At 45.1% G+C, this 25,495-nt stretch overlaps 2 protein-coding genes across 5 annotated transcripts in view; both read right to left on the bottom strand.

Annotated features, from left to right (window-relative positions):
* Window positions 1–829: 829 nt before the first annotated feature.
* Htra4 (HtrA serine peptidase 4) lies at window positions 830–14,152 on the bottom strand. Its single transcript, XM_004668974.2, has 9 exons — window positions 13,615–14,152; window positions 12,901–13,000; window positions 11,741–11,945; window positions 10,561–10,755; window positions 10,121–10,153; window positions 7,710–7,824; window positions 6,960–7,017; window positions 6,526–6,621; window positions 830–1,563 (listed from the first exon to the last, which is right to left on the bottom strand). Exons 1-9 carry the CDS (start codon window positions 14,102–14,104, stop codon window positions 1,398–1,400), a joined length of 1,458 nt encoding a protein of 485 aa, XP_004669031.2. The 5' UTR covers window positions 14,105–14,152; the 3' UTR covers window positions 830–1,397.
* A 274-nt stretch (window positions 14,153–14,426) lies between these two features.
* The window catches only part of Plekha2 (pleckstrin homology domain containing A2), a 63,261-nt gene continuing 52,192 nt past the window's right edge, over window positions 14,427–25,495 (bottom strand). For all 4 annotated transcript variants that reach the window (XM_045130733.1, XM_045130732.1, XM_045130731.1 and 1 more), the window contains exons 11-12: window positions 19,003–19,080; window positions 14,427–18,453 (exon numbers count right to left, since the gene is read on the bottom strand). In XM_045130733.1, coding sequence (XP_044986668.1) covers window positions 18,091–18,453; window positions 19,003–19,080 — 441 coding nt within the window. In that variant the 3' untranslated portion in view covers window positions 14,427–18,090. The remainder of the gene's footprint in view (window positions 18,454–19,002; window positions 19,081–25,495) is intronic.

The following is a 25,495-nucleotide window of genomic DNA, read 5'->3' on the forward strand; positions in this document are numbered from 1 at the left end:
AGAGTATACCAGGGCCTCTGGCCACTCCAAATGAACTCCAGACATACATACCACTTTGTGCATCTGGCTTATGTGGGTACTGGAGAACTGAACCTGAGTCCTTAGGCTTCACAGACAAGTTCCTTAACCACTAAGCCATCTCTCCAGCTCACAAGAAAAATAAGTAAAAAGCTAAGTCAAAGCTGGGTGTGGTGGTACACTCTCTTAATCCCAGCACTTGGGAGGCAGAAATAGGAGGATCACTGAGTTCAAGGCCACCCTGAGACTACCAACTGAATTCCATGTCAGCTTGGGCTAGAGTGAGACCCTACCTAAAAAAAAAAAAAAAAAAAAAAAAAAAGCTGTCACTCAGAAGCTCTCCTCAGTCAGAAACATTATTGGGAACATAACTTGAGTCTATAATGTTAGTGTTCATTTTGAGAGAGATGTTCCTATGGGGTAATAAACTTTTAGCATTTTCAATCTGACTCGTAAATGATGACCTTCCTCTACCCACAATTTCTGGCCAAATGTGATATAACCTGGGAAAGTGAGTAGAAAAGGAAAATCATTAAAATTTTGATTACCTATGAATTTCTTTTTAACCTTTTTTATTGGCAGTTTTCATACATATGCATAATTTTGGTCTTACTCCCTCCACTTTCTGTTGCCCCCCTTCTTATTTCCAACTAACTCCTCTCTACTGTGTTTTGGCCCTCCTCTGTCATCCATGACAAGATGTTGATGAGCCCAATACTGTGCAGGTCTTGTGCAGATATCAACAGCCACTGTGAGGTCATGAATGCAGTAGCCACTTCATGTGCAGAAGACAGCATTCCAAAGCACTCCTCCCCATCCCCTGCCTCTTACATTCTTTCCACCCCCTTTCCCACAATGTCTCCTTAGCTATGGAGGGTGTCGTAGAGATGTTTCATATAGCACTGGGCACTGAGCAGTCATTTCTTCTCAGCACTTTGATGAGTTTTGAGTTTCCCTAGTAGTCACCACCATCTTAAAAAAAAAAAAAGAAGATTCTCTGACCAAAGGTGGGAACAGCTGTAATCTCTGGGTATAAGCCTACATATCTGGAGGGCAATTTGATGGGCACAACATATTCATTTAATCAAGCTGCTTCTTAATACAACTGGCAAGTGGATCTATTTGTATATGTATAAAAGTTTATCAGCTCCCCAGACTTCCTGGCACCTCTTGGCTTAGGAAGGTTTCTTTGCAGCAGCCCAGAGCCCTGAACCTAATGACCCCTGACTTAAATGTATGTGCACACATACATGTGTGCTCCTGTCCCCAGAGCAGCCATTCCCCCTTGATATCCCAACACCCTGGCATCTTTGGTACTTCTTCAGTGCACACCAAATCATATAATCTTGGTTTTGTTAGATAATTTCTCTTTAAGATGCTTAACTGGTTATTTCAGGTGTGACTGTCAGAAACAAGGTTTGACTTCCCCGACGCACAATAATGGAGAGAAAGTCACTGTCCTTAACAGCTTCGATGACATCAGTTGTGGTGGTAACAGGTTGTCCGTTTATGCTGATAATTACATCATGGTCTCTCAACCCCGAGCTGAGAAGGAGAAAGAAAAGATTGTGTAAAGAAATAAGAGGTTGTTCTAAGGTATGCTGTGAAATCACTTGGAGGACATCAAGAAATTTACTCCTTCCATTCAGTGGATTTGATCTGGATTGGGTAGTTTATCCTCTGATTTCCATTCATCTCTGACTTCTATAACCCTCTGTTCATCTCCAGGCTTTGCTAACCTCAAGCACATTACAGACACCAGTAGCTCAAAGCCCAGGTAGTACAGTTTTCCCAGCACTTGAAGTTCTGATCAGTTTGGACCGCCCAAAGTTTCAGGAAGTGGAGAGTGCTGTGCTGCATTATGATATTCTGTTTCCAGTAAATCAAAAGCCACTCCCTGTAATCTGTCCTTCTACTTACATAGATACAATACCATTCCCTAAAGTCCTTCCTTCTCCTCCTTCCCTTATAGACTTTTTCCAAGTTACAGGCCTCTGCTACTGATTTTTTGGTTCTAGCTCACATACAAGTCTAAACATTTGTAGCTAGGATCCACATATGAGAGAGAACATGTGACATTTGTCTTTCTGGACCTGGGTTACTTCACTTAATATAATCCTTTCCAGATCCATCCATTTCCCAGAAAATACCCTAATTTCAAGACAAATTGGCCTCAATATCCATGACCTTGAAGTGCCTAGAAATACCTTACCAGACCCTAATAGTAGGAGAAAAAGATGATGACATCAAAATAAGAGTGACTATAACAGAGAGAGGGAGGTGATATGATGGAGAGCCGAGTTGTGAAAGGGAAAATGGAGGAGGGGAGGGAAATATCATGGTTTATTGTCAGTAAGTATATAGAGGGTATCAACAACAACAAAAAGAAAAATTTTTGAAGCCCCAGGAATAACCAGGACCTCTTCCACTTGGGTGGCCCACTGCCCCTCTTGCCAGTGTTCTATTCCTTTGCTTTTAATAAAGTTCTCTGCTGTTTTCTTAAAATAAAAAAGAAAGAAAGAAAGGGAGGGAGGGAGGGAGGGAAAAGAAAAGAAAGGAAAAGAAAAAGGCAATCAGTTATTTAAAGCTTAAGCACTAGGCTTCTCTTCCCCCAACACTGGGGTTATATTATATTCAGTCTCCAATATATTCAGTCTTTACATATTTTAAAAGTAATAGTGAGCTCCTTAAAAACAAAACTCTATAGAGGCCAGTTATTTGTCTTATGTAAAAATAGGCTAAAAGAGATGTCAAATGCAATGACTCCAGGAGACATCATTTAAGGGAAAAGGAAAACTCAAGGCAAAAAAAAAAAAAAAAAGATGACAATGAGCCAGGCGTGATGATGCACATCTTTAGTCCCAGCACTCAGGAGGCAGAGGTAAGAGGATCACTGTGAGTTTGAGACCACCCTGAGACTACATACTGAATTCCCAGCCAGCCTGGAATAGAGTGAAAACCTACCTCAAAATGATAAATAAATACATAGCACAAATGAATGACAATGCAATAGGATACCAAGATACATGGAGTTTAAAATATATACATATGTGGGGCTGGAGAGATGGCTCAGCAGTTAAGGTGTTTGCTTGCAAAGCCAAAGGATCCTGGTTCAAGTCCCCAGGACCCATGTTAGCCAGATGCACAAGGGGGTGCATGTGTCTGGAGTTCATTTACAGTGGCTGCAGACCCGAGCACACCCATTCTCTCTCCCCCCTCTTTCCTCCCTCCCCTCCCTCCCTCTTTCTCTGTCAATAAATAAATAAAAATAAAATAAAAGATTTAAAATATATACATATGTGAAGGACTGGGGTGTAGCTAAGTGTAGAAGGTGTGCTTAGCTTGCACAAGACCTTGAGCTTAATGCTCAGTACTAAAAAAGTAACAAGCAAGCAAGCAAACAAAATAACTGGAAGGTGAAAGCAAGAGGAAGTGAAAATAAACAGGTATAAAGCCACATTCAAGAAAGGCCTTGAGAGGAAGGAGATGACCTGGAACTATGTGTGTAGAGAAAGACTGCAAGTCAGTAATCACACAAGGAGGAAGGAAACCCACTGTATGAGGAACTAAGTTCAGGCAGGATAAATGAACTTCACAGCTTAAAACTTGCAAGACTTGAAAACCATTCTTCTTGCCAACAAATTGACTCTACCTCTTAGAAACCAGAACAGCCATGAAAACAGAACAATAAAGGGGTTAAGCCAGGGTCCACATCCCTTCTCTTACTGTGTGACTTAAGTTACTCTGTGTACCACACAGCTGCTTCCCCTGGGAAGTATTACCTATGTCATAAGACTGCACAAACAAAAATATGGGAAGCACTTTAAATGGTGCCTGAGACACAGTAAATGTTTCCTACATGCAAGTTACTATTACTATAGTGTCACTGTTATTAGGTATAAATGGGTGAAAGCCAGAAAGGATGGATGTTGGGATATCAGGATTTACAACAATAATTCTTGCCTTAACATACATGTGACCCACCTGGGGATCTTGTTAAAAATGAAGATTCCTTTGTGGGGTGAAGGCTAATGGTAGAACAGGTACTTAAACATGCACAAGACCTGGGTGTAAGCTGGAGAGAGCTAGAGCCAGTGGGGGAGGAAGAGGAGGAGAACGGCTCTTGGAGGGGAGGGGAAAAGAGAAATCAGACTGGTATGGTGCACACTGCTGTAATCTGAGCACTTCAGAGGCTGAGACAAGATTGAGAGTTCAAGGCCAGCCAGGGATATATAGTGAGGACCTGTCCCCAGATGGGTCAAGGGGCTATAAATTACATACTGAGCATGGGGCTCCTGATTCTGCCTTTCTGACTGACTTCAGCTGACTCTTATGCCACTGGTCATACCACATTTTCAGGACAACTTAGGGAGCTGAAAGTAATTGCCTTGGCCTTGGACCAGAAGTTAAAAATAAGGAGTTGGGGGAGGGGGAGGAGCAGGACAGAGACTAAGAATGGTCTAGAAAAGCCCGTGACAATCCAAATTTAGTAACATGAGACCCAACACTTAGCCATGCTGAACTTTGCTATCTGTGATTTCTGCCCTCTCTGTAAGAGTTGCCACAGTCTAACATCATCTAAACGAATTACTGCACTCTTGAAAAATAAACACACACACAGAGAGAGAGAATTAACAAAGATATGCAAGCCCAGGAGAAAAATATTTAGAGGACAGTCACCTCCCTGATACTAGCTGTTCCTTAGCGATAGTGAAATCAGCTAACAAACCTGCTATGGTAGGGCAGAGGGAAGGAGGGGCTGATCTAGCCTTTGACACAGGTGTCAGCCCTGGCCTCTCACAGTGTCATCCAGAGTTCAAAGAAAAATTTGTTTTCAAAAATGTAGCAGGATGGGCTGGAGAGATGGCTTAGTGGTTAAGCGCTTGCCTGTGAAGCCTAAGGACCCCGGTTCGAGGCTCGATTCCCCAGGACCCACGTTAGCCAGATGCACAAGGGGGCGCACACATCTGGAGTTCCTTTGCAATGGCTGGTGACCCTGGCGCATCCATTCTCTTTCCCTCCCCCTCTCCCCCCCCTCCCTCCCTCCCCCTCTCTCCCTCTCTCTCTCCCTCTCCCCCTCTCTCTCTCTCTCTCTCTCTCTCTCTCTCTCTCTCTCTCTCTCTCTGCCTCTTTCTCTCTCAGTCTGTCATTCTCAAATAAATAAACAAAAATTTTTTTAAAAAAAATGTAGCAGGCGTGAGGTCCTGGTTCAAGCCCCAGTAACATGAAACAAAAAAGCAAATGAGGCATTCTGGGTGCTCCTGTTAAAACTATTTAGCTATTATTAGTGAATACCTACTAATAACATAAGAATTATTAATCCGTACATGGTGGTGGTGCATGTCTATAATCCCAGCACTCAAGGCAAGAGAATCATAAGTTTCAAAGTAGGCTGGGATACATCGTGAGAACTTGTCTCATAAATAAATAAATAATATATGACATTAATTATGTAATAGCATAAGACAATAGTTATTAAGTAAAACCTACTAATACTGAAAGAGTAGATTGAAGGCTAGGGTGTAGCTCAAGGTTATAGAATTTCCGTAGCATGCATGAAGTTATAGGTACAAGAACATGGGTAAAATCCCTAGAAGGTGGGGGTAAATCAGGTAATTCCAAGAAAAAGTATTTTAAACTTAGACTATTAATGTGTATTAGCATTGCACAGTAAGAAATGTGCTGAGGATGGAGAGATAGCTCAGAACTTAAAGGACCTTGCTTGAAAAGCCTGTTGGCCCAAGTTCAGTTCCCCAGTACCCACGTAAAGCCTGGTGCACAAAATGGTACATGCATCTGGAGTTTGTTTGCAGTAGCAAGGAACCCTGGCATGCCCATGCTCATTCTCATTCTCATTCTCATATTCATTCATTCATATTCTGTCTCTCTCTCTCTCTCTCTTCTCTCTTCCTCCCTCAAATAAATAAACAAATGTGTTTTAAAAGAATACAAGCTGATGAGATCACTTTAAATTTTCTAGCAGTCACCATTTAAAAAATTAAACAAAATTAACTTTAATAGTAACACTTCTCATCTGGCCAATTAACTTAGTTGGCTATAGCATGGTCCTAATGCTAACACATTTAATACAATGAATAAGTATTTTGAAAATTGGACAAACATTTTATACCTTCCTTTGAGCCTTTGAATTCCACTCAAAACAGCAACACATACTCAATCTGCCATTATACACTGAGATTTTGTACAGTGAAATGATTAAAAAGTAGTCTTTCCAAAGACAAAAAGGAGAACAGGAAAATATTTTAAATCACTTCTATAATTTTTTTTCCACTTAAATCATTAAAAGTAAATGGACATTTAAGCTGAATTTCTGAGTGGCAATGCCCCCTCACAGGAGCTTGGTGTGCACTGTGTGTAGGTAGACATAATACTGGGCAGCATGTGTAGGTGGACATGATACTGGACAAAGCAAGAATAGACAAAATTTAGTTGGCACACACCTTGAGGCAACATGGGAGGCTGAGCAAAAACCTGCTCATGGTTTACCTTTCAGCAGCTGATCCTTCAATCACTTCATATACAAAAACCCCAGAACTGACATCAGGGAAATTTGGATCTTGCCTCTTCATTTCCCGAAGAATACTGGGGATAGTAAGAAGCAAGGAATCATGCCGAGCCTCAGAAAAATGCTACCCTCCCAGCAGGCACAGAGCCTATTTCCCTCCCCCTGCCATCTGTTCAGCTGGAGGCCAGCAGACACCTTTCCCTGCTAGGCACAGTCCCCTCCTCTAGGCCAAGGCCTGACTTTGCCTGGATGTGATGTAGTCCAGACCCAGTGAATGCTACTAGTGCAGGCCAAGGCAGGCAAATAGCCTGTGGTTTGCTTCTGTATCCAGATGCTATAACTTTCCTGGAAAACTGCCCAGCAATATAGCCTGTGCCTCTGAGGAACAGCCCAGACATAGCAAACCCATGCTTACTTCAGAGTGAGGGGCAGCATTCGCAGACCCAAATATTTCTTCTGTGAAGGAGCCTTTCCTGGAAAGGAAACCCCAAATTGTGACTCACAATAAGACTTTCCTTGGGACACAGACTGAAAGACACTTGAGTCCCAGACCCCCTTGTTATTACAGCTGCCCTTGCACACTGCCAGGAAATGAGTGCTTCAGAGAACTTTTATAGTCAGCACAAGCACACACACCCCTCCAGCCTGCAGGTTTATTTCCAAGTATTTTTGGATACACCTTGTGCTTTTATGTCCAATATGGTCACCCGAACCCAGTGACAGTTCTGAGAACCACTGCCCCAGCTGGCTCTGTGGTTTTCTGAACAAACCTGAGGACCTGAATTTGATCCCCAGCACCCACACATATATATAAAAAAAAAAGCAGGCATGGCTAAGCACATAACCCCACGCACTGAGGGAAGCAGGCAGAAGGATCCAATGGGGCTCAGTGGTCAGTCAGACTGAAAACTGACATGAGCTCCAGGTTCAGAAAGACACCCTTTATTATATACCTCAAGGAGAATAAAGCAGAAGAGGGTACCCTATGTTCTCTGGCCTGCATACATTGTACACAGGATGCATGCATCTGCACATATGTGCATGCATCACACACACACTGTACATACTACAACACACACACACACACCAAACAACTGCTTTCCCAAAGATGGAACATTCCTGAAAAGCACAGAGGACAAAAAGCATCCCACCCTCCTCCCTTCACCTTTCAACTGGCGTTCATGGTATTCTGCCAAAAACTGTCTAATCCGATCTGAGGGAATGGCAAAGGAGATTCCTGCGGTCACCTTCAGTGTGTTTATGCCAATCACATCGCCGTCCTGGCAAATGGGGGACATCATTGGGTCATGGAGCTTGGCAAGCCGAGTCATGTAACTTCAGAACACTCAGAGGAATGGGTGAAGTTAGCACGTAGGGTGGGAAAACTGAGGGCTGAGGAGAGATCTGCACTTCTTCATTAGAGAAGAAACCGATATCACCTCACAGGGCAATTAGTGTGATCAGGTAGCTAAGAAAGGGGAGCTTTCCAGATCCAAAAGTTAGACTGCTTTCAGAGTGAAAAGGTCAAGGCTGCCATGGGTTTTGTTTTGTCAATCACCAGCTCATTTTTTTTTTTCATCAGTTGCACTGATTTTTGTTGTTGTTTTTTTCAAAGTAGTTTCATTCTAGCCCAGGCTGACCTGGAATTCACTATGTATTCTCAGGGTGGCCTTGAACTCACAGTGATCCTCCTACCTCTGCCTCCTGACTGTTGGGATTAAAGGCGTGCGCCAACACACCCAGCATGAGTTACCTTTTAATTAAACTAAAAACCATGGGAGAGACAAAAAGCTGCTGGATTATTGGGTGTTCAGCAATGTATCAGTGAAATGACTCAGAAGTCACAGAATTGAGTTTGGCAACCAGAGCTGAGCTGAAGCTATGAAGTAATTTTCATGCCCTTTGATCATTCCTTAGCTGAGGTTAGACAATGGGAAAGACAGAAAGTAGATTTCTAGTCATATTAAGACATCAGTGGTAATTCAGTAGTTTGGGAATGTGGTCAGAAACTCTGTATCTCATCCCTGCTCTTAGAACTCAGTGTATAATGGAGTAGACAGACACAAAGAATTACATGTAACATGATGAGTAAGAAGCACTGTCATTTGGACTACAAGTTCAGTGGTGGAACATGCAAGGCCTTGGGTTCCATCCCTAGTACTGCCAGGAGTGACAGAAAAATAAAAAAATAAAAAAACTAAATCACAGTTATTCCACTTAAAATAAAATGTGGCTTTCTCTACATTGGCTTTAGTACTGGTGACAGTTGGTGGCATGATCTTGACTGCCTTGGAAAAGCAGAGCTCACTAGAGCAGGCTGCTTTTGAAAAACTGTGATGGCTATGGTGGTATATTTCTGAAATCCCAGCACTCAGAAGGCAGAGGCAGGATTGAGAATTTTAGGCCAGCCTGGGCTGCATAACAAACTCAAAAAAAAAAAAAGAAAAACAGCCAGGTGTGGTGGCACATGCCTTTAATCTCAGCACTTGGGAGGCACAGGTAAGAGGATTGCCATGAGTTCAAGGCCACCCTGAGAATACAGAGTTAATTCCAGGTCAGCCTGAGCTAGAGTGAGATCCTACCTTGAAAAATAAAAAATAAAAAAAAAAAAAGAGCAAACATCCAGCCATGGTAGTACACATGACTCAACAGCAGCAAATGACTAAATAAATAATGGTAGAATTCACTGGTAAAGTACTTCACTGGCATGTGTCTGGTCCTGGGCTTCAATTCAGGAGTGCCAAAAAAAGGGGGTACAAACAAAACATTTAAAGAAAAGCAAAGGCTTCATGGTCTCAGAACACGTGAGTCTGGCAGCAGTGCACGCTCGTTTCCACATGCATCTGAGAGGTGAGACCCTGGCCCTTCACTAGACACCCTGCAGGAAACTTAAGAACAGAACACCTGGCCAAACAGCAAGTTCCAGTTGTGGCTTTTCTGTCATCCATAATGAGGTCAAGATAAACTCTAGACAGACCACATTATATAACCACCATTTTTAGATGAGGGACAGTTCTTCACAAAGCAGTGTAGTGTTCTGGGACATATATGACACAGCACAGCTGGTTTTTGGGCATAAATATGGGTTGAATATTCAGGGCTTCGGGTAGCTATCCAATGGAAACAGAAAATATGTTAAAGAGGAAGACTTTGAATAAGCTGGTTCCAGGGCCCTAGAGCTTTTGGTTGGATGAGATCACATTCTAGCATGATAAAGAAATCCATCACAGGTCCTAAACTTTCTTCCTATTTACTTAAGACCCAAGAATTGAAAATAAAATCATTCTTTAACTGTCTCCACAAGAGTGGCACCCTAGTCAACTTCATAGAATCTGGAGAGTGGCTGGGCATGGTGGCACACACCTTTAATCCCAGCACTCAGAAGGAAGAGGTAGGAGGGTCACTGTGAGTTCGAGGCCATCCTGAGACTACATAGTGAGTTCCAGGTCAGCCTGGGCTACAGTGAGACCCTACCTTGAAAAACCAAAATTAAAATAAAATTAATTGATAACAAAATAAAGAATCAGCAAAGTGTTTCTTAGGAAGAATATGAAATGTTAGGAAAATGGCACTTACCAAGTTCACCAGAGGCCCCCCAGAATTCCCGTGCTAAAGACAGAAGCAGAAAAAGCCATCTGTTAACCAAAGGGTACACACATTTTTCCATATCACTTATATGTAGTTCTCAGTAAGGTTTACCAGAGGAGCTCCTACTCCCCCAGAGCAGCCAAGATCCTGCCACCTGTTGTCACTAATACTGAAGTCAGTGTGGGTAAAGGGCCACAGTGCAAGGACTCTAAATTCTGTGATACCAATGGCCTCTGAGACAAGCCCCAAGAGCCTTCTAGATGCATGTGTGGCTTTGACAATGCAGCACTCCAGTCCTTAGTGAGGGTTCTAACTGACCTCTGTACATGCCCAACTGACCAAAGGGAAAAGCAGTCACTGTGCCTTTATTCTCACTATCAACCTGCCAGGACCTTTTGGGCTGTAGATGGACTTCTGAAGTGACTTACATTAATGATGGCATCAGTCTGGATGTAGTCCATGTCTGAATCTGCCAGCCCCAGCTCTTTTCCCTCTCTCTGTGTGCTGCTGACAATCCCGGCAGTCACCGTGTTCTGAAGAGAAAACGGGCTGCCCAAAGCTACCACGAACTCTCCAGCCCGAAGATCAGATGATCTTCCCAGCAGCAGTATAGGAAGGTCAGTCTGGACATGGACACAGACAGGGACACACAGAGGGATGAGGAAGAAACAAGACACAACAAAGCAAGAGGTAGAACCAGCTGACTCTTGTTAGCATGGCATGGGCCTTGCTTGACCTCGTCACCTTGGCACTGTTCTAAAACTCCCTTCCCACACAGGTTCTTTGCCTGGTTCTTCTCAAAGTTTACCTAAAGCCAAATTCCCCCTTATTTAGATAATTAGGATCATCTGCAATATCAAAAATTGCTGTTTTATAGAAATCGCTATTAAGAAACGACCAGTGAAGTAACTGACATTAGTGATTCACATAGCACCATTCCAACTCCAAAGTTTACAGTCAGAGTGAATCAGCCACAAGCAGGATGGCATCACCCAGAGCAGCACTTCCCAAACTAGTGGGCACATGAAACCCCAAGGGATTTATTGAAGTGGGACTCTGATTCAGTGGGTCTGGATGGTATCTGATCACTTTTCTTAAAAACTCTCTGAAGCAGACCACACCTGGTGTAGCAATTGCAAATTATTTTCTCTGCTGAAGAAGAAATCACAGAAGAAAAAAAAAAAATGCTGGTTAGTCAGTGAAGACTCTCAGAAATGTATAGCCAGGGGCTGGAGAGATGGCTTAGCAGTTAAGGTGTTTGCCTGCAACACCTAAGGACCCAGGTTCAATTCCCCAGCACCCACATAAGCCAGATGCACAAGGGCACATGCATCTGGAGTTCATTTGCAGTAGCTGAAGGCCCTGGCACACCCATTCTATCTGCCTCCCTCCCTCTCTCTCCTCTTTCTCAAATAAAAATGCAAAAGGAAATGTATAGGAAGGCATGGAAGAAAATAAAAGAAAGGAAAACTAGGAGGACACTAGATGTGGAAAGCATATGCTAGCTGTAAAAGAAGTGGTATGGTAGAGGAAGGGGAAAGAAAACATCAGTAAATAGATGAAAAATCCCCAAATGAGTGGACTTTGATTTGGCTCTCAACTACTCACATTTGGCTCAATCTTAATCAGTGCAAGGTCCAGTTTGTGGTCAATCTCCTTGACAGTGGCTTTATACTGGGCCCCACTCTGGAGCTCTACCTGGATCCTCTGTTGGTTGGTCAAGACATGTGCATTGGTGACAATGAGGCCATCCTCAGACACTATGAACCCAGAGCCACTGGAGGCAGGAAGTTCCTTGTTGGTGAGAGGTGACCTGTCTCCACAAGACAGCAGTATAAGCGGAGAACAGGAAAATCAGGGATGCAGCCACTGCTTTTTAAAATATTTTATCAACACTTATGCATGCACTACTATAAATGAACACACAACCAATTTTTGGTTGTATCTTGTCAATGGAATTCAGGACGGGCAAGCCTTGCAAGCAAGTGCTTTTAACCACCTAGCCATGTTTCCAGTCCCCAAGCCATTATTTCTGAATCAGGAAACCTAACATCAGTATATCTGCATCAATTTTCTCAAGCATGTTGCTAGTTTCATCTTCTTCACATGTATGTGAGTGACCTGCATGCAGCCCATGCCCTGCAGCCTTCCTGCAAACATGATTGAGAGCTGGGTACAATTTTCCGAGACATTACTTCCTTCACCAGAGCTGGTCTCTGTGCCTACCTGGGGGGTCGTCTGTTGCAGACGCTGAGCCTTATGCTAACACTGTCATCAAAGGTAGACCTGAGGCCACAGGCTCAGGGTCATAAGCAAGTAGGGAGCCAAGAAAATTTAGCTTAGTTTCCAGTACCAGCCAGCTGTGTGACAGGACAAACTGATCCTGCTTTCTCAATCGGAATTTCCTTGCATGCCAGAAACGCGGTAAGGGACTGACCAGAAATGCCACTAACAATTCTGGGTAGCTCCTACAACTAACCTTAAAAATTTGTTCTGGGGTACAAGAGAGGAAGAAACACCTGCCCCCTATCTGCTCCGACTTGACTTCAGGATCCTTGTGCCCAGCTCTTTGCTGTTTGGCTAAGTTAACTCTCAATAGATTTTCCGCCCTGCGACTGGGAATGGAACCCAGAGCTTTACACAGTAGTAACCTGGGCTTCCTCATGCCCCCGCCCACCATCGGATGATTTCTTCCAAGGGTCCTGGAGCAGGCAGGGGCTCCGCAGCAAGTCACCCGGGACAGCTGACCCTCCCGCCGCGCCCTTTACCTGCGGAACAGCTGCAAGTGAACCACGGAGGGCGCCACCTTCTCCACCACCGCGGCGATGAAGTTGTACTTGCCGCGGAGCCGCCCCACGCTTCTGGTCCCTGTGAAGAGACGCGCCGCTCGTGGGGGCACCTGAAGCCTCGCTCCCCTCCCTCTCCCCCGGCTCGCATGCGGGGTCAATCTCTGTGCCCTTCCTCCGCGCTCGCATCCCCCTGTCCGCAGGTTTCCCTCGCTGCCCACTGAGCTGGCCATACCAGACAGAAGCAAACGAACAGGGGAAGGCAGGCTTCAAAGGGAGGATGGGGAGAAGCCACGGAGCAGCAGGTAAAATGATGCATCGTAACGAAGCCAGGTAATCAGGAATTTAGCCGGCCGTGGTGGCGCACGCTTTTAATCCCAGCACTCCGGAGGCAGGGGTAAGAGGATCACTGTGAGTTCGAGGCCAGCCTGAGACTACAGAGTGAATTCCAGGTCAGCCTGGGCTAGAGTGAGACCTTACCTCTAAAGAAAGAAAGGAGGGAAGGAGGGAAGAAAGGAGAGAGGGAGGGAGGAAGGAAGGAAGGAAAGAAAAGAAAAATTATAAGAAATTTAAAAGAAAAAAAGTTTGACTCTCGGGACACGTGAGACGAGGGTAGACCGCAGGAGAGTTACTGTCCGGCGAGAGAGATGAGAACAGTCGCTTCCCGAGAAAGCTCAGCAAGTCCGGAGCGCTCACCTGCGTCCCCGCAGCCGCCCTTCTGCACGGGCACGGCGGGCAGGGCGCCCCGGAGGCGCGCGGCGCGGTTCTCCCGGCGGAGCGCGCACAGGCTGTCGTAGGTGCGCCCGTCACTGCCGCACACGGCCGCCCCCGCCACCGGGCATCCGCACGTGCCCTGCCCGGAGCCGCGGACGCGCTCGGAGCCCGAGCCGGGCGGCGCGCGACACTGCAGCCCCGGAGCGCACGGCCGCGCCCACGCCCCGCCGCAGGCCTCGCCCTCCGCCCCGGCGCACACGCGGCAGCAGCGGCAGCGGTCCAGCACCGGTGCCATCCCCGAGGAGCAGGTGGGCAGCGGCGGGCAACGCCTGGGGTCGCAGGGCTCTGGGCATGGCAGCAGGGCGCGGGACCTCCAGGCTCTGGCCCCAGGCCAGGGCGCCAGGGTCAGCAACAGCAGCCACTGCAGGAGCCGAGGCCATGATCCAACATTAAGCAGCTGGGGACTCCTCATCTCTCTCACTTGCCTCCTCACTTCACTCTGGACTCACAGCTGGCCCCAAATGACCTAACTTCGTCCTGGCCCGGTGTCACCTCTACCAGCCCCTTATTTTAAGGGGCAGAGTCTGGCTGACCTCTCTATATACACCCACACCTCTCCCCGCAGCCTTGCCACCTCAGGATCAGGGCCACTCCCACGTGGTGAAGGAAGGTCCCCAGCCCTGCTCTCAGGGGCTTACCTTGTGAAATTCATAAAACAATTAATGGGGCCCAGTGAGAGTGATCACCCATGGCCAAGAGGTCCCACCAGGAAAACACACAGCCAGATTTCAGTATTTCACATGGTTTTATTACAAAAGAAAAAAAAAAGCAACAAAACAGTTTCAGAAAATTACTTTTTGCTACATACCAATTAGGAGCTCACACAAAATAGAAGCATAACAGTTTCCATGCACTCAGCTCAGGGCTAGCAGGAAGTGCATTTCACAGCCGGACACTGACTCAAAACACAGTCATGCCACACTTCATAAGCAAAGAGATGGGGTCACGCTGTGTTTTTGCCAAATATTCGCTTTATTCAAACTCTACCCAGAATGAGTGCTTGCAGTTGGCCTACAGGCAATAACATACCCACAGAGGAAAAAAAGAACTAAGGAAAAACGAGATTTTTAGTTTAAAAAAAAAAGCTAACGGACCCATCCATTTCTAACACATTCAAAGTTAAGCAGAGCTGATTTGGAAACTCAATTTTCAGAGTGTTGCCGCTGCCTGTTTATCTCGCTAATACTGCAATCAAACCCCTCTGGTCCCACTGACCCACCATGTACACAGGAGATCATTTCGGTCCGGTCAGAGCAGTTCAGATTGCAGGGGAGCCGGGGACTTTTCACGTCCAGTAAACTAACAAGCTGGACCTTTAGTCTTCTCTTTCCCAGGCTCAGCACTGTACTTGGAAGTGGAGGTGTGATCCCACTGCTTTGACCTGAGGTTATTCTCTAGCTGTGTTATCCCACGTCCTGTCACAGAAGCAAGCTTCATGGATAGTGAATCTTCCTGCTAGAGAAGATCACCCTGAGGTCCTGTTAACACGCAGTGGCTCAAGACCACTTCTGAAGCCTTACAGAGCAAGCCAATTCAGAGACTGCTTTTATTCCACAAAGAAATTGCAACACCCTTTTTAGTTTTGCCCCAAACCCTCAGATTTATTACAGAGCCTAGGCATTTAACCATTGGTCTTCACTGAATCCCATCCACTTACCCCCAGGCTGTTCAACACGCATTTAAATGCTTCAGTCACATCTGTACCATCTTTGGCTCACATTGAAAAGGCCCTGGTAGGCTGGACAAAGTGGCACACACTGGCAATGCAGCACTCGGTGGGCTGAAGCAGAGGTTTCAGCACCAACTTGGACTATATAGTAGGACCCTGTCAAAACCAAACCAGAGTCCAAAAGACTGGTATTGGCCAGAAGGAAAGCAATATAGACATAAATAGAATTCTGAAATGAGATCTGAGAATGTAAATGCCTCCAGGCTTCATGACATAGATCTTTCTGATATTAAAACTATATTAACAATGTTTTAACCTGGAATTCCCAGGTATTTTTCACTTGGAGTCATTGAAGGCAAGTCTTTGTTTTCCTTCTAGAAATATAATAAAAATTGGATTATGTTTACTCTCTCAAAACAGACTTTACTTACTAGGAGACATCAACTTATGATAATGACCAATCAGTTAATTAAGAAGTAGTAAACTAGTAAACAGTATATGAGAGAGAATAGAAATGGGTAGATTTTATCTTTTCAAATTTATTTACTAGAGAAAGGGGAGAGGGAATGGCCACACCAGGACCTGTAGCCACTGCAAATGAACTCCACATGCATGTGCCACCATGTGCTTACATGGGTTCTGGGGAGTTGAACCTGGATCCTTTCGCTTAGCAGGCAAGCACCTTAACCACTAAGCCATCTCTCCAGCCCAAGAGAGAGAATAGAAATAGGTAGATTTTGTCATCTAAATACCAAAATATGACAGTATTTTCATGAGCCGGGGAATGTTTATAGCATGATCACAAGTTCCTAGCTTATTTTCATTCATTCTCTACCACACATGTCTATTGACCAGCCAAAGGATTTTTCTTGAGAAAAAAATTGAAGGTGAAACCAGAGACGAGAGGTTTTAGGGATTTCGAATGGCTTCTTAATGTCAGTGTACTTGAAGTAGGTTGTAGCCTTGATCCAACACAAGTAGTCCCTAAGTCAAGAACATCTGATGACAAAAGCATGCAAGAATTTAATTTTAACGGACAGAGGAAGAATGGAAGAGAGAGAAAAAGGGAAAGACCCTATAGATTTCCTTTTTAGGCCAGGGCCATATGGCCAAACTTAGTGAGGGACGTCGGCAGTGCTTGGCATGACACAGGCTTCAGGGTCATGGCGCCACTGGGAAGAACTCACCCCCTCGGCCACTAACGAGCTTCACATATGTTTTGGCTTCTGCATTAGATAAAGACAAACAGTGGTGATTTACTTAAAAAAAAAATGCTTAGTCTCTTTCTGCAGCCACAAATGTCTAACTGAAAATATAATTAAGTAGCCCAGCTGATAAAAATTAAACCTGGAAAGCAGCTACATCCTCACCAAAGCTGTATACACAAATGCTCCTGCTAGGACTGGAAACAACACCTTGCCCAGTGGAAGAAGCCATGCCCTAGAGTTTAGGTAAGAAACTCAATCTTCTAGGGGCTTCTGAAACTTGGGAAATGTCAAGCCCACAACTCAGCACCTTTGCTTCAATTTGTGCACGGCTGTTTTCTATCCCATGAAAAATATATATATAAATATCTCAAGGATATGGAATCTCATCAGGTTTCAGGGCTTGGCCAATAAGGGCACAGGGCCTCTTTCACAAGGCAATGCTAAAGAAGACAGCGCCTCAGGCCTGGCGTGGGACATACAGCATTTAGGATTAGACAAGTGTTGGCCCCTGCAGAGAGAGACAGCGCTGTGAGGCAAGAATTCAAGGTCTACTTCCCCAGAACAGAATTCTCCTGTCTGGTAAACATGGATCAAAGAAGCTTAGTGGGATAAACCCTTCAGCTTTTACGTACCTGCTTTTCGCTAATCTAACCCTAAAGATCATCTATCACACACATACACATGAATTACGGCACCTCATCAGCCCTCCCCACACATTCAGAGAACGTGGCTTCAAGGGAAGTGTCTGCTCTAGTCTCTTAACACATAGTATTTAACACTGAAAACCCCATCTTTGGGGCCTGACCCAGAAACTGCCCTGGGAGATGTGTCACCCACATTTATAGCAACAAGGAAATAGAGTGACTCCCTCAAATGGCTGGTGCAGTTGCATTATTCTTCATGACTCACAAGAGGTCCCCCTTCTCTTCCTCTGAGAAGTGTCCTGGGAGAGCCGCTGAGGCAGGAATTCTCAGGTTCTCCCTCTGCTCCAGGATTCCAGGACCACCTCTCAGAATGGGTGCTAGTCCAGCTGCAGCCAGCTGTCCTCCACCACCCAGTGACGCCTTTCCGTCAGTCTGGTTCCCACCTGCCTGCCCTACAGATTTCAGCCAATACAAGGGACAATGAAACTGGGGCCCAGGCTTCAGGTCATGTGTGAAGACTGAAAACAACCCCCCCCAAAGTAAAACACTGATGAGGAAATAAACCCTTTTTGGGGTGAGTCTGAACTCCAGCCTCCTCTACAGAGGAAGTGTCAAAACTAACTCCTTACCAGGAATTCCTCAGGCGAGTTCAAAGGCAACAGTGTACACCTCTAGGTCTAACCTAGTGACTTTCCCAAATTAAATACACTACATCAGTAACACCAGAAACAAAAGCCAGCTGATGGACCCTTCCTGCAGTGTATCCTCAGGGATGAAAGTGTCACAGACCGCTTTGTTCCAACATAGCAGAGAAACTGAGTCAGGCCCCCTTTCGTGAGTCCTTGCTTCCTCGCCGCCTACCATGACACTAAGCTTATCACACATCAGAGGTCCGTATGTTTTCATCATCAAGGTTGAACACAAATGGTTTCTCCTTGGAGTGCTGTGGCTCCGACCTGTGCCTTGCACGAGAACTTGCTGACACCCCTGCAGCCTGGCTCTCCCCTCGCTGAGGCAAGAACAAAGAGTCCTTTGGAGCCTCCACAGCCGGAAGCAGCTTTTCTCTGGCCTGAGGGACTGGTGTCCAGGGTTGCCAGGACGAGGCCCCAGAGGGCGCCTTACAGAGGGCTTTCTTTTCTTCCATGGGTGGCCGGCCCCTGCACAAGACAGAGTTAGGCCCACCTGCAAGGCTGGAGTTTCCAGGTCGAGTCAAAGAAATGGATCTAGAAAAGGATATTTCCTAAAAACAAAAAGAGAAGGCAATGACAAGGATGTTCCCTGGCATTGTTAATCCCAAAGTCCCAGAAAAAAGTACCTACCCAGCATCCCATCTGTCCACAAAACACCAGTGAAGTGTAACGAAGCTGGGGGCATTGTGTGGGCAGGGGCAACTCTGTAGGAGGCTAATGCAGGCCCCAAAATTCAGGGCTATCCTGGGCAGTGGAGCAAGGCCCATCTCAAAACTATCTAAAGAAACAAGTTAATGTTAAACAGAATTGACTCCGTGTGTCAGGGTCTGCCTGGAGCTGAGACCTCCAGGACTCGAGCAAAAACTTCATGTCTATCTAATATCTGACTTCATATCTTCCAATAACCAAAAAAAAAAAAAGTAGAAGAAAATGTACTAATTTGTACCCAAATTAATAGGAGGAGGAAAACAAGTGAGCCAGTCTGTGGCCTCTGCTACAGGCGCAGCTCAGGCCGCCCACCTACATCACCAAATAAAGCACTCCCCCTCCAAGAAGATTTATCTCAGTTGACACTGGGCCACAGAAAAGAAATGACTTACTTTGGGGTGGCACTTGAGGGCCTGGACAGCTGCCTGAATCTCCTTAATCCAGCTGTGCATGTCTTCAGGGCTGTCCGCCTGCAAGACACCCACCACACTTACACAAACATGTTTGGCACTGTGACGTTAGCCTTCCAAGTCTCTGGCTCAAATTTGAGTTCACAAAATCGCAGCACCATTAGAGCTGGAAGGGAAACCAGCCAGTCCAATGGCTTGCAGACTTTTGAGGCTAGTTTCCCTCCACTACCACACTTGACCCAGTAACTAAGGAGAAGAGGGGCTTTGGAGGAGTAGAAAATCTAGCCCACTGTCGTCTATGAAAGTCCCTCACCCTCTCTGCTCTGAAGAGGGAGAGGGGGCTTTGGAGTTGGGGAGAGCTCTGCACCTTGTCCCATTAAAGTTCCATATCCCCTCTGGAAAACGACTGAGACTTGCCTCTTAGTTTTTATCCAGAAGGAAAATAAGGCCCAAAAGTGAAGTTCAAGATGTATGGGTGATCGGATTCCAGCTCTCCTCACTCCCAGCACAGTCATCGTCCCCCGGGAACACCTAAGCGGGGGGGGGGGGGGGTGTCCCACTTTCAACTCCACTAATATCCTCTACAAACCCTCAGGAATGTCTTATCCACATACTGTTTTTCTCAAAGCACAGGCTGTCTCGGCCTGTCGTCAAAACCCATTGGGGCCTCAAGAGTAACAGACCTTGGAGAGCTATGCTGTGTGAAGTATTTTCCCTCAGCAAATAAACCTCTCAAGGCCAGAAGGGGACAGCAGCCACTGTGTGAAGGAAGCCAGGAGGTGCCTTCCCGCTATGGAAGACTTGAGTCCAAAGTGAACACGGAAGGTTACTGAGGTGCTACTCTGGGTGGCAGCCAGAGGTGGGGATAAGAGTGAGGGAGCCCCTCTGTCCCTGGCACTTTCTCCTAACTGTCCCGCCCCGACACAGCACATGTACAGGTAAGTATGTAAACACCACCACTTTCTGCTCTCAGTTTCCATGCCCAAAACGACTTCTACTCTTTGCCCTCTGTCAAGGCAAAACAAGAACACTTGGTTTTCGTGGAGCTGGTTCTTCATTTCATTTCACTCACACTTGCATCCCTACCCCTACTGCTCCAAATCAAACCCTCTTTGGTCAGCTGGGTGTGGAGGACATCAGCAAGGGCACCAGACCAAAATAGTGTAACAAGGGTTTGTGGTGCACACACCTTGGGTGTGCTATGCCTTCTAATTTATATGTACTTTCCCTTTGACTCTTTCTAGTTATTTAGTAAACTGGTAGTTTCCCAAGAAAAAGAAAAATTCACCCTTGGTCCAAAAAGAGCAAGAGGGTTAGTTAGACCTCCAAACTTTACTAAAATCAGGGATAGCCTCTTCCTTAGTAGACCTTCCAGGAGTATTAAATGAGTTAAGGAAAGCTATTTAGCAGTACCAGACACACAGGGCCCTCTACATATTAGTTACTGTTGTTTTAACTCTTATAGCATTAAATTCTACCACGATGGATTTTCTTACTGCCTTCATCCTGAGATGTTTTCTCTCAAATTGTATGTAAACTTTACCACAAAGGATCATGAGCTGGGCTGGGCTGGCCTGGGGCTTAGTGTGACAGAGTACTTGCCTAGCATGTATTTGGCTCTGGTGGGGGGTAGGGGCTTGTGAGGGGAGTGGCCCTCAAAGGATCAAATAGGGTATCATAGTTGGTGGGAGAAGGTTATTATGCATTTGAATGTTATGGAAGTAACTTTCCATTAGGAGAAAAGCATTTATTAGAGACTTCCTTCCTTGGGAGACAAAATGTGATATGTTAGAGGGAATATTAGAAGCCAGAGGGACAGAGATGGGGACTGGGAACAACACAAACATCTCCTACATCACAAAGATCTAACATTTTCATTAAAGCTACAGGCTATCTACCTGACTGGCTTTGAGGTACTAGCTCGCCACCTGTGGTAGTTTGATTCATGTGTCCTCCATAAACTTAGGTGTTCTAAATGCTAGGTTCCCAGCTGATGGAGATTTGGGGATTAACACCTCCTGGAGGCAGTGTATTGTTGGGGACTGGGCTTATGGGTACTATAGCCAGTTTCCCCGTGTCAGTACACTCTCCTGTTGCTGTTGTCCATCTGATGTTGGCCAGGGGGTGATGTCCATCCTCTGCTCATGCCATCATTTTCCCTGCAATCATGGAGCTTAAGCCAAAATAAACTTTTTCCCCCACAAGCTGCTCTTGGTCGGGTGTTTTCTGCCAGCAAAGCGAACCCGACTGCACTGCCACCAAATTCACATCTTGGCCAAGAACTATCACATAAGACTACAGAACTTCCACCCCAACCTCTGCCTAAGAAGAAATAATTAAATCTTTCTTAAACCAATTAGTCATTAGTACTAATTAACTAAAACTACTATGAGTTCAATTTCCTTCCTAAATCACTAATTCTGTCATATAACCTAAGTAGGAACTCAGTCATGAAGATAAATTGAACCTCTACTTAACATCATTGTAAATAATATTCAGGAGCTGAGGGCAGAGCTCAGATGATAAGGGTCCTGCTAAGTCTACACAAGGTCTGGGTTTGGTCCCAATACAAAAAGTTAATAAATATGTGCATATGTGTATATACATAGGTAAGAAAAAATCAGATATTGCAATTGATCCCATGTGAAAGAAGGAGTAACATTTTACATGAGTCCCTAACCACTGCTTGATATTTCATTTCAAAGCTATTTTAAACTATTATTCAAATACAAAAGCAAGTGTTACACTTGATTCCATATGGAAAGAAAGAATATTATTTCACTGAGGCCAAAATAACTGTCTTTATTACTGGTTTTAAGAACTGGAATCCATTCGGGGTTCTAAACTTCAATGAAATGCATAATGTTTTATCCAAAAATATGGTGCATGTATGTAGATTCCTTTTATGCCTAGTTTTCATCAATATCTCAAAAATATCTTCTTATTTAATATTTTATATATTTGAGAGAGAGTGAGTGAGTATGAACACACCAGGTCCTCCTGCCACTATAAATGAGCTCCAGATGCATGTGCCACTTTGTGCATCTGGCTTCATGTGGGTACTGGGGAATCAAACCCAGGCAGTCTGACTTTGCAAGCAAGTGCCTTTAACTGCTGAACCATCTCTCCAGCCCTCAGAATGCCCTAAGTCCATGTCATAAGGTGACTTCATGAACCAGCGATAAAGAAGAGCTGAGTTCCACCCAGCCCAGATGAATTACGAAGAAACTAACAGGTACCCAGAACTGGGTAGACAAAAAGAGAAATGCCATGCTCATATCTTCCTCTCCTCCTGCCCTGATGTTGAATGTGCATTTGGCTCTGATGCCTTGTTGAAAACAATTCTATCCTTGAAGGCAGTTTATGAGAAGGATCAACATATTAAAGTGAGTCACTTCAATCTGTAGTTTTACTGCAGTTCAGTGAGCTTTCACTATCTACTACAGGCCTAGCACTATAGCAGATGCAGTGGTTTGAAGCAATGAACTATGATGGCGATCAATAAAAGGCATCCAATATCTACTTCTGGCTACTGTTTAACCCATCCAGTGTCTACCTATGGTTACTGCTTTACCCCACCCTAAGCCTGTAGCAGCTCTTCCTTCCTCCCATTCCCAACTTTGGCAGCTTTCCTTTTCCAACAGATTATTGGATCCCTCTTCCCACTCCCCAAGGACTAATCCCCTCTTTCAGCACAGCCCTGCAACATATGATTGGGTAAGAGGATGCACTGTATAGTTCTTGGTGCTGTCAATCACCTTGTAACCTAAGTGGAAAGTGTCCAAAGAGCTTTACCCCAACACTATAACTCACCGTTTGCCCTCTTACCGTTACTATGATCCCCACAATACCCTATTTCTGACAACTGGGATAACTTACAAAGACCAGTTTGTACTACAATTCTCATTTGAAGACTCAATCCTCCTCTCGATAAATACCTTAATACTCCAGACCCTCTGTGGCTGGGAAATGCTGACCCTGTTTGCCTGCCTTTGATCCCAAGGGTTGAAATCTCATTTTGAGGGTGTGTATGTACACACACACGTGTGCATTGCTAGAGATTGAAGCCAGAGCCTTGCACATGCCAGGTGAGTGCCGCACCATGAAACTACACCCCAGCTCCGAACTCTCATTCTGAGCCCTTGCCTGGAACTTTCAACTATCTTACGCCGACAAGTCAGCTGACATCAGCCCCATTTCTACCTGATTTGATGCCTAACTACAGCTAGATCCTGGGTCTTTGGCTACATGATGCATTTGCCAAGATAACCAGTCAACCCAGGTTAGTCTTTCCTGATTAGGGGCAGACTCCTCTGATTTAATTTTCCCCCCACACCTCGTGTTCTGAGCCAGGTCACTCTGACCATAAGTGAACAGGCTTGCTTGAGCCCCTGTCACTTCCCAGTCAGTTCCATAGCCAGTTCCATCATGGCTTACAATCCCAATCAGAACATATACCTTCAACACTACTTGCTCATGTGCAAAATAGAGATGAGGTAGGGACTGCACAGAATTGAGTGATGTGTTGCCTACAGGCTGTTGCTCAGTACTTTTCTCTGGAATGTCTAAGTGACAGTAAATGTCTGCTTTTCATGAACAGCCAAGATTGACACCCTGTGAGACACCACAGATACAAATGATATGTAAGCCAAAATTACCAATAGTAAATCATCAGAACCCAGCTCTGGTCTTTCTCCTGTGTCCACAAAGTTTATTTTATTTTTTATTTTATTTTTTCGGCCTAGAGAGGCTCTGCTTCCTAGTTTGCTTTCCCAGATCAAAGGTTATTTCTGGCTGATGATCTATGTATGATGAGAAGCAGGTCAGAAAGCCTTATGTGCATATGATGGGTCAAACTTCCAGACCCTCAGCACAAACTGTGGAGAGTTCACATGAATCATGATCGCTTTTACTCGTAACAAATGAAGGACATAGCCAGGCATGGTGGCGCACGCCTTTAATCCCAGCACTCGGGAGGCAGAGGTAGGAGGATCGCCATGAGTTCAAGGCCATCATGAGATGACAGAGTTAATTCCAGGTCAGCCTGGACCAGAGTGAGACCCTACCTTGAAAAAAAAAAAATGAGGGACATACAAACTATCAGTCCAATTTATTTACAATTAGGTATTTGGCAGACTTTATCTCAAAACCAATTAAAATGAGCCAGTAATATGGCAAAAACCAGTGTCAGGCAAGCTGTTGGTTAAAGTGCCCGTTGAACAGTGATCAGTGGTCATAACATAATCATATGATAATGGACTGATCTGGTTTCAGATTCCACATTGTACATAAACATTAAACTTCCATACTTGTTCAAGTTCTGATATACAGAGAATTCTCATGATTACCTAAAGAAGGATATTATTGAAATAGTGCTTTTATCTCAAATACATATCTAACTAAAAGCAGACTTTTGTGTTCGTCAGTCAAAGCAGCACATGGTCTCAGAGCGTGCAAAAAAAAAAAAAAAGTAGGTATGCAGATTCTCCTGTCTTCTACTGCACCAACCACCAGGGAGGCTTACAAAAATATTTTTTAAATATGATATTTCCCTCTCTCCTTGCTATTTTTAGAAATATTTATTCAGGGCAATGTCAGTGTCCTTTCTTCCTAGAAACATGGGAACACAAGGGAAGGAGGACGAAAGTGCCAGGCCGCCTCTGGGACATGCAGTATACTGGTATAGGCAGCACAACCCTCTGAACATGTTTTGTTGAGTTTCATGTGTCCCAAGTCCCTATCTTCTGCCCTGGGCTCTCTCCTTAACTCTTAGTATTATTTCTTACTTGAAAAAATATTTACTTAATGCCACCAGTACATCAAGCACCAACTAATCCCTAGTCACTGCAGTCCCCTTGAATATGCCACAGGCCCAGGATATTCAGTGCCACCCATGCTGGCTCTTTTCTCTCAACAGTTCTTCCCAGTCTCTTGCCTCCATTTTACAGATGTGTAAAACAAGGCTCTGAAACTTAAGTAAGTTGCCCAAGCCCAGGCACTATTTTCTAAAGGCAAATCTGATTGGGCTGCTCCTCTGACCTCACCTCTGAGGGGGCTCATTCTCAGGACCAAACACAAGCTTGCTAAGAAGCCAGGCAGGGCAGCACTGACCCCCATACTTAGGCGTTCAGTCTCCATCATGCTCTATGCTCCTTTCTTCCCACACTCTTGTCACAAGAGCTTCTCCCTTGCCTGTTCTCTCTCCTCCACACTCCTCTGGGAACATTTTCCTTTAAGACACCCTCGCTGCCTCCCTAAGTCTGGGGAGGTAACTTTGGAGGAGACCATGGCAGAAAACCCCACTCTTGATGGTGGCGTGATCAGCTACTCTGGTTTCTGTTTTGTTATGCTCTGCTCCTCCTCCCCTGCAGCTCATGCTGGGTCACCTGACCTCCTAAATCTTATTTCAGTTTTCATATGATAAAGGTTCTTTTCTATGTGGTTCCAGGCCACTCCTCCCCGTCACAGTGTCCTA

Source organism: Jaculus jaculus, chromosome 12 (assembly GCF_020740685.1).
Source record: "Jaculus jaculus isolate mJacJac1 chromosome 12, mJacJac1.mat.Y.cur, whole genome shotgun sequence".
NCBI classification, from domain to species: Eukaryota; Metazoa; Chordata; class Mammalia; order Rodentia; family Dipodidae; genus Jaculus; species Jaculus jaculus.

Excerpts from the sequence above, each read along its gene's own strand:
- Htra4 (XM_004668974.2), bottom strand. The coding sequence starts at position 14,104 with ATGAGGAGTCCCCAGCTGCTTAATGTTGGATCATGGCCTCGGCTCCTG. Across the intron at positions 10,756-11,740 it reads TGATTAAGATTGAGCCAAAT|ACTGACCTTCCTATACTGCT; the intron begins GTGAGTAGTTGA and ends GTCCATGTCCAG. Across the intron at positions 7,825-10,120 it reads GGGGGCCTCTGGTGAACTTG|GACGGCGATGTGATTGGCAT; the intron begins GTAAGTGCCATT and ends CCCATTTGCCAG.